The sequence below is a fragment of the Alternaria ventricosa genome (genome assembly GCF_023758065.1).
Source record: "Alternaria ventricosa strain BMP 2768 chromosome Unknown scaffold_1, whole genome shotgun sequence".
In the NCBI taxonomy this organism is placed as follows: domain Eukaryota; kingdom Fungi; phylum Ascomycota; class Dothideomycetes; order Pleosporales; family Pleosporaceae; genus Alternaria; species Alternaria ventricosa.
Genome location: NW_026055681.1, coordinates 2,349,024 through 2,362,455, shown reverse-complemented (window position 1 = coordinate 2,362,455; position 13,432 = coordinate 2,349,024). Strand labels below are relative to the sequence as shown.

The window sequence follows — 13,432 nt, the reverse complement described above, 5'->3', positions numbered from 1 at the left end:
TCCGCCTGGTAGAATCAACAATCCCGAGGGGTAATCGCATGTTCGCAGACAAGAGGCTGGGTAAGCGAGTCCAATGACTTGGGCACCCCCAGCCCTGTACAGCAAAGCTTTGAAGCCGAAGCCCAACCACTCGACGTAAGAGTGCGCTGTGCGCTGCGCGACACGTCCGCCCTATTTCCTTTCCCATATTGACCATCCGGCCCCCTCGGTTTCACGGATTCCTGTGCCCTGCGTCAAAGTGCTTGCTGCAGGTTCCCGAGGCTGATGAGGAAGCCCGTTGCCTCGCTTACTCCCGCCCATCAAGTTTGAAGAGTTGGAACGGAAGAGCTGGAAATTGTGAAAAGAGGAGGCTGGGGATCCGCGACACCCTCATTCACTGCCCATCCAACGTGCGATCGCTACGAAACGAAGCGCGTCTTCCCGGCGTCTTTGCAGTGGTATACGAAAGGCCATTCGCGGACATAGCCCAAGGCTGCCAGCAACACAACACCAGCAGAGTGGATAGTCGACACGTGGATACGCAACAACCGGGTTAGCCGCATTGCCAGTCACCAAACCTCGCCGCGGGCGTAAAAAGCTCACGCATATCGACGTAGCCCGCTCTAACTCCCCTTGGACTTGGGCTGCGTCTACACCACGACAACGACAGCAACTGCCTTTTTCAAAGGCACATCAAGAAAGAGCCAGGAACCTCAAGAAAAGAATGTCTGTAGCACTATCCCGAGCGCGGAGCAGAAGTCGGGCGCCGAGCACCAGAGCGCCGTTAACCTCACAGCCCATCGTTGTGGATGTTCCGCGAAGTGGGGCTAAATCACCACTCATCATTGATGTGCCAGCACCAGCACCCCGCGCAAGGAGCAGAAGCGTGCGTAGCATGCGCGAACCCATGGTCGACGCACCTGGACTCAGCGGTGGAAGGGGCATGTTCAAGAGGTTGATCGTAGCGTGTGACGGAACTTGGCTAAACTCGGACGACGGAACCAAGAACGGGACTCTTTCCATCCCGAGCAACATCACTCGCATATCAAGAGCCATCAAGGCAGTCAGTCAAGATGGTATCCAGCAGATTGTCAACTATCACCAAGGTCTTGGGACGGAAGGCGGAAAGCTCTCGAGATTGGTTGGGGGTGCTACGGGCAAGGGCTTGAGCGATGATGTTCGAGAGGCCTATTCCTTTCTTGCCAACAACTATCACCCCGGAGACGAGATCTTCTTGCTAGGATTCTCGAGAGGCGCGTTTACCGCGCGTAGCATCGGCGGCTTGATTGGAGAGATTGGTCTTCTCACAAAGAAGGGCTTGAACACGCTACCAGAAGTGTATGAAGATGTCCAAAATCGGCGGAACCCCGACTATCGCCCAAAGCACGAGGACGTACCTTTCCCACGAAAACCAAGCGCAGATGATCCGCGATACGCAGAAGAGTTGGAGCGTAGAGGACTTACCAGACTTGACATTCCAATCAAATGCATAGCGGTGTGGGACACGGTTGGCAGTCTCGGCATACCGCGGATCGGGAAGCTGCAGCGCCTGGGTTTACAGATGAAGCAGTCAAAAGCCACGACTTTCTACGACACCAAGTTGTCGAACTGCATTGAGAATGCATTCCAAGCGTTGGCTCTGGATGAGAATCGGTCGTCGTTTTCGCCTGCTGTTTGGGAGAAGCCTGAGGGCAACCGGACGACACTCCGCCAAGTGTGGTTCCCTGGTGCGCACGCGAATGTGGGTGGTGGCTACGATGACATGCAGATTGCGAATATCAGTCTCGCGTGGATGATGAGTCAACTCGAGCCATTCCTGGATCTGCGGTCTGAGTATCTGTTCGAACAAGACGATCTGAACGAGAAGTACTACAAGAAAGAGGAAGGTGCGATCCGACCGTGGAGTTTCGGCAAGATCTATAGCGAGCTGAAGGGCGCCTTTGCAATCGGTGGTAGTACTGTAAGTTTAAGGTCTTTACAAACATCCGCACGCGTACTGACAGAAATGATAGCAACGCAAACCAGGCCAATACACCTCCGTAGACCCCTTCTCAGGCCGCTCAACAGAACGACCTCTCCGCCAAACCAACGAATACATCCACCCCTCAGTGCGCACCCGCTACCGACTCGAAGGCCCCGGAATCCAAGACCGCGGCCTCTACGAAGCCCGCGCCCTAACCGACAGCTACAAACTCGTTGTCGACTACGGTGCCAACAACTCCCGAGCCGGCGACGCAGAAGTCTACTGGAAGATCAAATGGAGAGACACCATGGCCGTCAAAGTTCTCCCCGAAGCCCCTCTCTGGCGCCTAGAACGCGAACTCGCAAAACGTGATCCAGCTACCTACGACTACATCAAAAAGCCGCCTGCCACCGCTACTACGCGCAGTAAACGCCGTACTGCACGACCTCTCTCTGCAGATTTCTCAAACAGCAAAGTTGGCGGCGGACTTACGAGTCCCACTTCTACCCGCAAAGCGAGGAGGGATACGTTTTCTCCGCGGTCGACGTTTCCCGCTGAGGACCGCGCGCCGCCTAGTCGGAGGAGTACGACAAAGATTGAGCGGCCGAGGAGTAGGAGTCGCGCGCGCAGTGTCGAGTTTGCGAGTGATCGGGAGACGGATATCAGGGAGAGCATGCCGCATCGCAGGGAGAAGGATAAGGCGTGGTGGGAGGGAAGGCGGTGACGAAAAGTTGATTAAGCGCGCGATGTTTCTTTAGACTTTCTGATTTATACTTTCGGTTGACTTCATATGGAGGGTTGGATATATGCGGATACCCTTTTAGATGTAATACGATTCGATACTTGAGTGTGGGTGTAGACTTGGATAAGTCACTTCGCATCGATGTAACGCTCATTGTGCACAGTCATTCTCGGACTCAACAAGCTGACGAAACCGTCCTTTTGTTCAACTGCCAGCTGCCATGACAAATATGTATATCGATAAGTACCGTGGTGCTGGAATCACGTGTGTCGTTGGCACGTTGGCACTTCCTATACCATCGGTACTCCAGCGTGATCAAATGGCGAACACTCACCCAATAGCTAACCTCACAGTACTTCACCTAAACTCACAGCTATCGCAAGATAAGTGCGAATAAAAGAAAGATGGTGAACCCGCCTACCAAGATTTGGGTGATCGACCTCATCGGGCATACCCACAGATCTCCTTTCTAGACCCTGGTGCGTGAGGCTCGATCGACGAGGGGGACCCTGGCCAAATCTTCGCAGTCAACGGTTTCAGTGAGTAATGCGCGGACCGACTGCAGTTTATGTGTTGTTTATCGCATGGCAATCGCGATGATGGCAAAGACGAAGATGGGGTGAGGTGACATGATGTGTGCTGTGTTGTGATGTTTGCAGTGGAGGTGCAGGAGGCGGGATGTGAGTGGCCAGACCACAAAGTCGATGATGGCTGCGCCGCCCGCCCATCGCTCGGGAAACGGACGTGCGAGAATATCGTTTTCGTGCGTGGAACGCGCAACGCTGCATGACAAGGCCGTGTAAGCAGCCCGTCGACTCCACGATATTCTCACGAGGTATAGCAGTGACGGTTCATGACATAGAGGCCCCTCAAAATGTTCCGTCTTCGTAATGTCCAAGCCCAGAATACGATGCGCGCATTGATGTCTCCCTCGGAACAATATCGTGTTGCGGAGCCCTCATGTTATATTTAGGGTTGCATTGCCCTCTAGCGCTAGTGGGCTCTCGGGCTGCCCCCTGCTTGTATCCCATTCGCCGCCGCCCGCCGCTGGGCTGGTGCTGCTGAGCTGGGCTGGGCTAACAAGTCAACGCTGAGACCATCAAACCTCTCCTTTCACTTCCGCCGTTGAGACAAAAACCATCAATCGCTTTATCGCTTACCTCGCCCTGTCGCCTATCTTCACCCTTCGCCAGTCGCTCGTTTATACGGACGGAGAGGTGTTATTACTGTAATATCCTTTCGTCGTTTCTCCGCGTAATACTTGTGTCGCGTCGCCTCCGGAGCTCTTCTTCTCTCTCCCGTCCCGTCACGCCTGAGAGTTGTACGATACCTGAGATTCCACGAGGAACTCTTCCCGCTTGCGAAACGAGGGTTTAGCCGGTACACACGTTTTTGGAGCTTCGAAAGGACCAAAGGAGACTTGTTTTAGGCATCGTTCGGATAAGATGAGGCCGTCTCAGCTTCTCGCTGCCGTGGTGGCCATGTCGTCGGTCACGCATGCCATGAACGTCAAGCATGCGTTTGACAATATCCATGGGTTGACTGATGTCAAGAACGTGCTCATGGGCCGTCAGGATAACAGTACGTTTGGGCATCTCCGAGATTAAATAGGTTGAATGCTAATGCTACGGTTCAGACAACAATAACAACAACGACAACGCCTCAGACGCACCCGCCAGCACTCAGCCCGCGAAGACATCCGCAGCGGACAAACCCACCGAAACAGGCGACAACAACAACAACGATAACAACGACAATAACAACAACGACGACAACAAGTCCTCCGGCACCGCAAAGGAAACCGCCAGCGGCACCCAAAAGCCCAGCGGCTCCAAGACCACCGGCAAGGGCTCAAAGTCCACCAGCTTCGACGCCCGCCTCCCCGCCGGCGGCCTCACAATGGTCACCCCGAACGCCCTGGCCGGAACGCAATTCTACAAAGTCGGCGACTGGGTAACCTTCGCCTGGAACTACACCTCCCTCTCCGTGACCCCCTCGGCCATCGACGTCCTCGCCTCCTGCACCGCCAACCAAGCCACCTACACCATCGCCGTCAACATCTCCGCGAAGCAAACAGAAGTTCTCTGGGACACCAAGCACACTCCGGATGGCCAGGCACCGTTCCTGACCGAGAACTACAAGTTGCTCATCTACGACTCGGATCTCAGTGCTACTGCTGCGCCGAGGCCGGGTTATCTTGGAGCGTTTACTGGATTCACGTTTGGCATGTATCTGCCGCAGGAGTACATTTCGCTCAAGGATGGATACACGTGCCCGAACTGCAACGGCGCGCTTTCGCTTTCTGAGAAGAAGACGCTTGCTGCTATGTTGCTTACTACTGGTACGACGATTGGCTCTATGCTTTACTTTACGTACCAGTTTGGTGTCTGGTAGATGAAGTGCTTCCCGAGACACGTACACGTAGATCTACGAAACGGCAAATCCGATAAAACGCAAGAACTCGACGCTTCACCGCTCACGATTACGGCATATCCCAAAACACTTTCTTTTTACGCCGGCCTTCACATCTGTCCATATTTTGCCACTCATTTACAAAAAGATTCGGGCGCTTTCTGGTGGGGGGTGATATACGGAGCATCGTCACAATCCTTTTGGGGCCATCAAGGCATCTGGTGTTTGGGAGTTGTTATATGGGCTTTGATTGGAAACAATGGTGTTCTGCATTTGGCTCGAGAGTATAAAGATATGTAATACTTGGATTGCTTCGAGGTAAAGATGGGTATGCAGGGGGATGTGTATATGCTTGGACGGATGTGAAGGGATGGCAGTGTTGCTAGCATCTTTGTCATTTAGATTGAAAAGAGGGAAAACAAATGATAAAATATGTTAAGCACTTCACTTCAGTATGAGCATGTATATGTGTGGATGTATATGATGTGTTCAATCTGATGGATTCTACAGAATGCGACAGGCGACATCGTTCACTGGCAGCTTTGCTTTGGACCGAGGCATCTGTATCTGCTCGTACATTTGCATATACCTGATCAGCGCGCTCACGAGCTTCGAGGCAAGCACCTTCGGACTCCAACTCAGAAGGAGAAGAAGATTCCCTCCTTCCCTGCAGCGAAGGTGCAGCTTCTTCATGGTGATGATCATATCATCACCACCTTCCCACGATCTGTGCGACGAGATGGCGGCTTGTGCGTCTCCACATCCATGTAAATACCTCGTGTTCGACTTTCCGACTCTCTTTCTTTCATCTACATCCATTCCCTCAATTTCAAAACTTGGACTTGATCAAGTCATGTGTGGAGAGGGCGTTTCTCTTCCATCAAAACGGGAGCAATAGTAGAGTATGAGAACTCCGCGCCATGTTTTCTACCTTTCAAAGTTTGTGCAGTCGTGTCCCATGTTCTCTCCACTGCAATTTACAACTTATACCAAAAGCTGAGGTACTCTTATCGATGGTCCTCTCCCTCCGAAATAAGATATGGAAGATGCCATGTCTGTTGTCTGCTGTCACCAAAATCACACAGTCAAAGAAAATCATGGTGGCCAGAACGAAGCTGACAGTTCGAACATGAGCGGCGCTGCCTTTGCGACAAGCGATAGCGCATAGTGCTTTGGTGTCGGTATAAATATCTACCCGCTCACTCCTTACACTCTTCTTCAACTCAGCTCAGTTCTCTGTTTCCCAAAAACGACAATCCACTGCTTGATGTCTGAGTCGTTCTCCCGCGTCTCTCAAAAGTTTCTCGATCTCTCTCTATGTCGTCGCTCCAGACCTTGCCTATTACCTAGGTATCATCAAAAAACACCAACACTATATCGATGTCTGCCTGCTCGGACGAGCCGCGAACATCTTCGAAATGAGCGATATCTCGATTGTCTTCTCTGTTCAAAACGCTTGAATTATCCCACATGTCTTCCGCCTGCTGTCGAAAAGAATCGATCGAAACCGAATATGACTTCCAAAAAGACGAGGTCTTCCGCTGATGATAATAAACGCGACCTTCAAGAAAGCTATGTCGCGCGGGTCTTCTTGAGCATAAATACCTACCACTTGGACGCCTCTTTTCCTTCTTTATCACAGCAACACTTTACAGTCTTCCAAAATGTAGCATCACCAGGATCGATGTTGGCTGCGCCTCTCGCTTTCCCAAAACTCCATCAAAATACCGACATGAACGCTCTGCGCCGTCCCTGGTATTAGCAAAAACTCTAGGAACAACCACTCATGTCTTCGTCCTCGAGCGGAATGCAAATCAATTCAAAAGACAGAACAGAACGCCTGATGCTGGCCGTCCTTCCTGAGCGCTAAGATCACATCCCGCGCATCACTCGCTGTGCATATAAATATCTGTCACTCGGACTGCTTCTTCTCTTTTTCATTCAAACAACTTCCTCTCTTCTCAAAAAAAGGCTACGGGCCTTACATGAGTGTGGGCGCGTTCTGTGTTCCTAAAACTTCAGTACACGCTTCGCATGTGAACGCCCCGAGCCATACCTACTACTATCAAAAATACAATGCAAGACTACGATGTCTTTGTTCCCAGAGAGAATTGCGACTTAACTCAAAAACGGACGCTTCAAACGATTAGTCTCTTCTCCGTGCGAGTGTCACATCACGCGCGTAGATCTTGTTCTTCCTGCGCGCATATAAATACCTACCTCTTCAACCTATTCTTCTCTTCTTCATTCCAACAGGTATCCTTCTTTCTCCAAAAAACAACTGTTCACTTCGCTATGTATCGCTGGCGCCTTCTGTCCTCCTCAAAACTATGTCACTATGAAGCTATGTGGACGCTCTGATCCCCATCCTCTATCTACTCAAACAAACACTGCGACACTGGATGTCTTCGTTCTCGGCTGGGCTAGGGCTCAATTCAAAGTCGCAAACATGATCTTAATGTGTCGGCTGAGTTCGCTGTTCAAAAAGGAGAAGCGGAACCTCTATGTTCTTTGCCTGGTGTCACCAACGTCCCAGTAGGCTATTAAAGCTTAATCAGAGTATGGATACCAGATTTTAATGGTTCGAGCTGTGTTGAAAGAAGTGTTTCAAAAGATCTCCAAGTGGCTGGCGCCTTGTGGTGGCGTCTGTTACGCCCTTTCACCAAAACCTCAAAGGAATGTCCAAAAATCAACAAAAAAGAATACCTGGGGTATCTCTGAAACAGAGACGTATGCTGATGAGAGTGGGACTCGAACCCACGCCACATTACGTGACCAGGAATATATGTTAAGAGTAACCTTAACCTGGCGCCATAACCAACTCGGCCATCTCACCGAAGTGGTATTTGATTGGTTGATGAAGGGAGGGAGAATTAGACGACTCATTATGGTGGTTGATGATCGGAAATGCTGGAGATGGTGCAGTGAGAATTTTTGTGGTGGGGCGTGGGTCGCAAATGAACTTGGAAACTAGGGCGACGGCGACGGCAAGATTGTGGGGACGGGATACATCGTGTAAGAAGTTTAGTCTTTCTTTGCGTGAATAAGGTTTCGAAGGGATGTTTGCAATATACGACTGCGATGTTGATGCATCTTTTCTTGGGCCTAGTTCTTGTTAGCGTAGTGAGAACATTCAACATTGATCCTCACGCCTTGAGTAGAAGGCGAGCGATTTCTGTGTAACGAAGCTCTATTGAGACTCTTCATATGGGTACAGTAGAGTACAAGACATTGAGTTGGCAACTATGAGCCCATGCCACGTTGGAGATATTGAGGTTGTCCGTAGCAGGGTGGACGGGTGTCGGAAGATGAGGACAACACACGAGGAATAAGAGATTTAGAGTTGTATGGAGATTAGCAATTGTGAGATGTCCGCAGAAGAGATCCCCGCCTTCGAAAACGTGCTACAAGTCGTGAATGAGGGTAGTTCCAAAGAAAGTAACGGCTCCGAAAAAGCGCGACTAATCATGTTTGTTTCTTGCTAAAGTGCTTGAGCATGTTGTCCTTCCTTGGGTACGATTTCTTGCAGTCAGGTGCAAGGCATCGAAAGTGACTCCGGGTACCTGGTGACTCGTGACTTTGGTGGTGTCGTTTCAAATCTGCCCGAAGACCGAAGGCGCCCAAGCATCCGGGATGATTACAGCGGTGTCGCTTTTCATGTTTCCGGCGGATATGATTGCTGAGGTTGCGATGGTTGACCAGAGGCCGTGCAGCCGTGAAGGGTTGGTTGTAGCCTCACTAACGAAGCTCAAAAGTAGAGTGACAGGAAATTTCGCTCCAAAGCTTTGTCGCAATGACCAAGAATCGTAGGACTAGTAGTAGGTTATACCCATCGAACGGCCTGGAGGCGTGCTATGCCTTGAGCTGAAAATGCTAGCAGGTAAGCAGGAAGTTGTAGGGTAGTTGTCAGCCACTCGCCACCTGCAGCACCTGATAGGTATGCGTTGGCGGGATACCCTGGTCGAGTCTTATGATCATGCTAATTTCAGCCTTGTTGTATGCCTCCATTCTCGCGGCGTTGTGGCAGTATGGAGAGGGACGCAGGCTGAGCGGGTCGGATGTCGGAGGTCTGTGCTCCCAAGCCTCTTGTCCGCTTCGAGCCAGATTTTCCGGCCAACAGGCACGGCGCGCGCACGCGTCTCTCTTCACGCGTCTCGTCTTGCACAACATCCACCGGCGGTGCGCATTGGATGAGCATCCTCTAGTCATGGTATCCCTACCGAGTTCCTCGTCTGCATCTTTATCACCGGTACGGCATACGACAATCATGGACGAGGCTGGACGCGTGCACCGTAAGCGTACCTAGGTATACGTCCGAAAAGGTCTTTTGCTGATGAAGACGCGCAAAGAAGTTTTTGTATCACAATGCTATCATTATTGATTATATTGACTAGATCATTACCACAACGCTCTACTTCCTCGCGGCACCAGTGCCCTCGGGCCAGAACTCCTCCAGCCACTCGTACGGGTTCTCCGGAACATACTGGTTCAGAATCTCGCCCTCGAAGTCGGTAAGGTGGTCGCGTGTCAAGTTGTACAGCGCGTACTTCTCATCTGGACCTGTTCCAACAGTGTATGGGACGGTCTGAACGTTGTTTCCGATTTCCTTGTCGACCCAGCGCTCGACGTCTACAACCTGCGCGTTCTTGATGCGGTACTCGTCGCCGTAGTTGGGTGAAATCTACCCATGTGTTAGTAAGAAGACAATGAAAGAGGAGGACCTTTGGGGGGCTTACTATTCCCATCCTGGTGCCATTGACGGCAATGACGTTCTGGATGGTGACATTGCGCTTCGCCTGGTTCAAGCAGTTGCCGCACGACTGGTAGAAGGTGCCGAAAGTCTCGGCGTAGAATCCAGTGATGTTGAACTTTCCGCCTAGCGAGTTGTCCTGGAAAATCTTGTCGGTTGCGGACCGAGCACCGCCTCCGATGACGCGAAGCTGGGTGTTGAGGCCCTTGGACGTAAGGGCATCTTCGCATACATCCTCCCACCAGACTGTTACAAGAGCATTAGTATGCTGATCAGATCAATTTTAGCCTCGGAGCTTACCATTCTCGACCCATGCATCGCCTAGCGCATGGATACCTTCGCTTTGGTGCTTTCCGATGACCACGTTCCTGATTGTGGCTCCTGGTAACAGATTGAAAACAGCATCGGCATCTGTTCCTTCGGCCTGCTCGTTGCACGAGCCCTCCACGCGCTCATAACGCTTCATCTGCCCATCGAAGACCTGGCCGGGCTGAATGTACATGGTCTCGTTGAGGACGACCGTCTCAGTCGGTACCGGGAACTTGGTAACCGGGAAAGGGAATCGTGGAAGAGGTCGTGCACCGAGATCGCCCTGAGTGGAGTCTGCGCCTCCTTGGGGTCCATCGCCATTCTGACGACGGATCACTGCTGCCGATGAGAGCGCAGGAAGAAGAGGGAGGATGACAGAGGTAGAGAGCTTCATCGCGAAGACCGGCTGTGAAGTATGAGGGTATTTGAGCCCTTCTGACTGAGATCCTAGGTCAATTGAAGACTGTCGAGATGCAGGAGAGGTACTTTGCATTGCTTGCAACTGCCCTAGCTTTTATATCACCCACAACACCTCCTCGCCCAGCTCTACTTCCGTCCAGAAGCCTCATCACGCGCATTATTCCCACGCGATTCCACTTACAACCTGGCGCGACCGTTTTCCATATGCTCGTGTATATGCACAAGGACATAGCTTCCACAAAGTTACCCCGGTATTACAGCCTCCAAGCCAGCGGAAGAACTGGCATCCAGGTTGTTTCCGTGAATGACGATGCGAGAAAGGTGTTGTAGCAAACTTGGCGCAGATTTAACCGACGTATCCCCAGACTATGAGATGCGTCGCCAAGTGAACGCCTCGTCTTGGTTGCAGCCGGTGTCATTTTCCCACGAATAGCTCCACGACTTGGCGACCTGCTTTCGCCAACCCCAACTTTCCTCCCCGCGTATCGTAGGCTACTTTTGCGGGGGACAAGGGTCTAATTTTCCTGCGCCCTGAGCGGTCGTCGGTTGCAGTGGCTTGATATGCAGGATCTGGTCACCGCGGCCGCGCTTCAAAATCTTCCATCCTCTGTTACGCAAGGAATCTCACGATACGGAAGAGTTGAACTCGAAAAAGAACAGGAAAGCTCCATAGGCTGACTGTGAGAGATTTGAGCAGGGTTTGTTCGAGGACTGACATGACTTCATTGGCAACCTGGCACCCCGGGCTAAACAATCACACAGCTGATGAAAGCCGGATACAAAGCAACACACAGAACAAGAGGCCCTCAGAGCCAGTTTTCAGTCATCTCCCGCAAGCCCTTCTCGAGACTATCCCATCCCGAGCCCGGGCCCTTCAGCCAGCTCATGACTTCCTCAGCCCTGGCATTTGGCAATTTCATTCGGTCAACACCCATGCCCTCAATGTTGTCCAAAAACCTCCGTTCAGGATACAGTTTACGCCATATATCCAACATCTGGTTGTAGCTCCACGGTTCTGCAAAAGCAAAGAGACGTTCATTTTCAACATCGCTGTGGATCAGCGCGGAGATGTGTACGAGCGCGCAGTCAACGGGATGTACGTACCATTGCGGACCGACAGAATTTGTCCAAAAGTTGAGCTGTTCGCCTTCCCATGCAGCACGGGCCCAACCGATAGTTGAAGGAAAGCCTTGATGCTCGGGAATCACGACCGGGCCAAAATTGGCGTTTGGCAACTATCTGGGGTTAGCGATGACCTTTCTGGAGCATTAAAGTTTCTGCTCACAACGCGGTTGAATACGAAGCCGGGCTGGTTATCTTCCATCCATTTCATCATCGCCTTCTCGGTCTCAGTCTTCATGGCGGCGTAGACGAACAGCCCTGGTTTGCCAGGCTCTTTCTCCAGAATCTTCAATGCTTCATCATTGTATGTATTCTCGTCGATTGAGAATTCAACGTTTGGATGAGGAAACGTTGCGGCAAGGGATGACGAGGTGAAGACGAAGCCTTTGCATAAGGGTACCTTCGCACAAGCCTTGAGACCATTTAGACCCGCCTTCACAGTAATTGAGATCGCTTCCTTGACGTCGGAGATGCCTCCAATTGGCGATGCGACGTGGATGAAGCCTTCAATATCTACAAAACAATTCTTTTTAGTATTGGGCTTCAAGATATCACTCATGAGTCTCGTTTCGACATACCGTTGACGACATCATCATAGCATCCCTCCACCGTCATATCGGGCACCTCAACCAACTCGAATTCCGCTTCCTTATACTTATCGTCAAAGAACTCCGTCATGTATCTGTGTTTCTCGGCATCTCTCACCGCACCGCGAACATTGTATGCTCGCTTCAAGAGCTGATCGACGACGTGGCTTCCGACCAGCCCGTTGACGCCTGTCACAAATACTGTCGCACCGGGCTTGATAGCGATCGTAGGCATGGCGCCAGGTAGGGTCGATCGATGGTTCTAGCAGACGAGGCTTGCGACTTTGGCTTGTTTTTGGGAAATCTTGAACATGCCTTGGGACCTGCTCATCGATTCCGCAATTCACACAGGTGGGAGCGAGGGAAATGGGGAAGGAAGGTACGAGTCGCAAGGCTAGGAAGCGCATTATATTCACCATAATGCATGTTGGTGGCTGCTAAGTTACACGAGCTAACTGTTCCTGGAAAGGCGGGGTCGTCATGCTGGCTGCTGGATCGAACGAACACCAGCGACATACGCCGTCAAGCTTGAGATTACTCCCAGGGCTCTAGTAGATGATTGTAGCCCCAACACTACACAGCCTTGCGGTCTGCAGAGTGCAGAACGGCTTTCAAATGCATCCAAGCTGAGGAGGTTTTGCAACGTCCATGCCATATCAAGCCCGACGGAAAGACCTATCGCACATACAAAATGCTGATCAGAATTACAATAGACGTTCGGAGTCTTTCCCGAACTGTCTATCGATTGAAGAGATGAACCATGACTTTACGGAGTACGCTGTCGCCTCGAATCATCGATCGCATCGTCTTCGACACGACTGCCGTTGAGCTCCTCACAGCCTCGATACTCACATGGAGAATAGCGTTCTTTCTGGAAAGCAGACTTCGAATGTTGAACTATGACAGGTATGAGATATTCGGAAGAGATGCTAAGCGCACTCAATCTACCTCGTCAGCCCTTGTCAGCACTTGGCATCCAGTGCCGGCACCGATTAACGAGGCACGAAACGAACGCGATCGTCGATGGACAATCAGCCATTCATTCACACGGCTGGATGTGAACGGGTAGAAGAATAAGGTGATAACCATAGGAAACGGCACGTGGTCGACAAGGAGGCGAAGTCTGATGTCTCTGCGGCTGGGTTGTT

At 51.5% G+C, this 13,432-nt stretch overlaps 4 protein-coding genes and 1 non-coding gene across 5 annotated transcripts; 2 read left to right on the top strand and 3 right to left on the bottom strand.

The window, feature by feature from the left end:
• Positions 1-703: 703 nt before the first annotated feature.
• J4E93_000817 (uncharacterized protein) lies at positions 704-2,666 on the top strand (the record flags this gene model as incomplete). The annotated part of the gene is made up of 2 exons (XM_049338774.1): positions 704-1,939; positions 1,992-2,666. 2 exons carry the CDS (start codon positions 704-706, stop codon positions 2,664-2,666), a joined length of 1,911 nt encoding a protein of 636 aa, XP_049204659.1.
• Positions 2,667-4,129: 1,463 nt separating this feature from the next.
• Positions 4,130-5,078, top strand: J4E93_000816 (uncharacterized protein; the record flags this gene model as incomplete). Its single annotated transcript, XM_049338773.1, has 2 exons — positions 4,130-4,265; positions 4,321-5,078. The coding sequence occupies 2 exons, from the start codon at positions 4,130-4,132 to the stop codon at positions 5,076-5,078; spliced, it is 894 nt and encodes a 297-aa protein (XP_049204658.1).
• Positions 5,079-7,832: 2,754 nt separating this feature from the next.
• On the bottom strand, positions 7,833-7,932 carry J4E93_000815. The gene has a single exon. It is a non-coding gene; the product is annotated as a tRNA-Leu (tRNA).
• A 1,575-nt stretch (positions 7,933-9,507) lies between these two features.
• Positions 9,508-10,549, bottom strand: J4E93_000814 (uncharacterized protein; the record flags this gene model as incomplete). Its single annotated transcript, XM_049338772.1, has 3 exons — positions 9,508-9,777; positions 9,833-10,092; positions 10,147-10,549. 3 exons carry the CDS (start codon positions 10,547-10,549, stop codon positions 9,508-9,510), a joined length of 933 nt encoding a protein of 310 aa, XP_049204657.1.
• An 832-nt stretch (positions 10,550-11,381) lies between these two features.
• J4E93_000813 (uncharacterized protein) lies at positions 11,382-12,519 on the bottom strand (the record flags this gene model as incomplete). Its single annotated transcript, XM_049338771.1, has 3 exons — positions 11,382-11,810; positions 11,861-12,210; positions 12,276-12,519. 3 exons carry the CDS (start codon positions 12,517-12,519, stop codon positions 11,382-11,384), a joined length of 1,023 nt encoding a protein of 340 aa, XP_049204656.1.
• Positions 12,520-13,432: the final 913 nt, after the last annotated feature.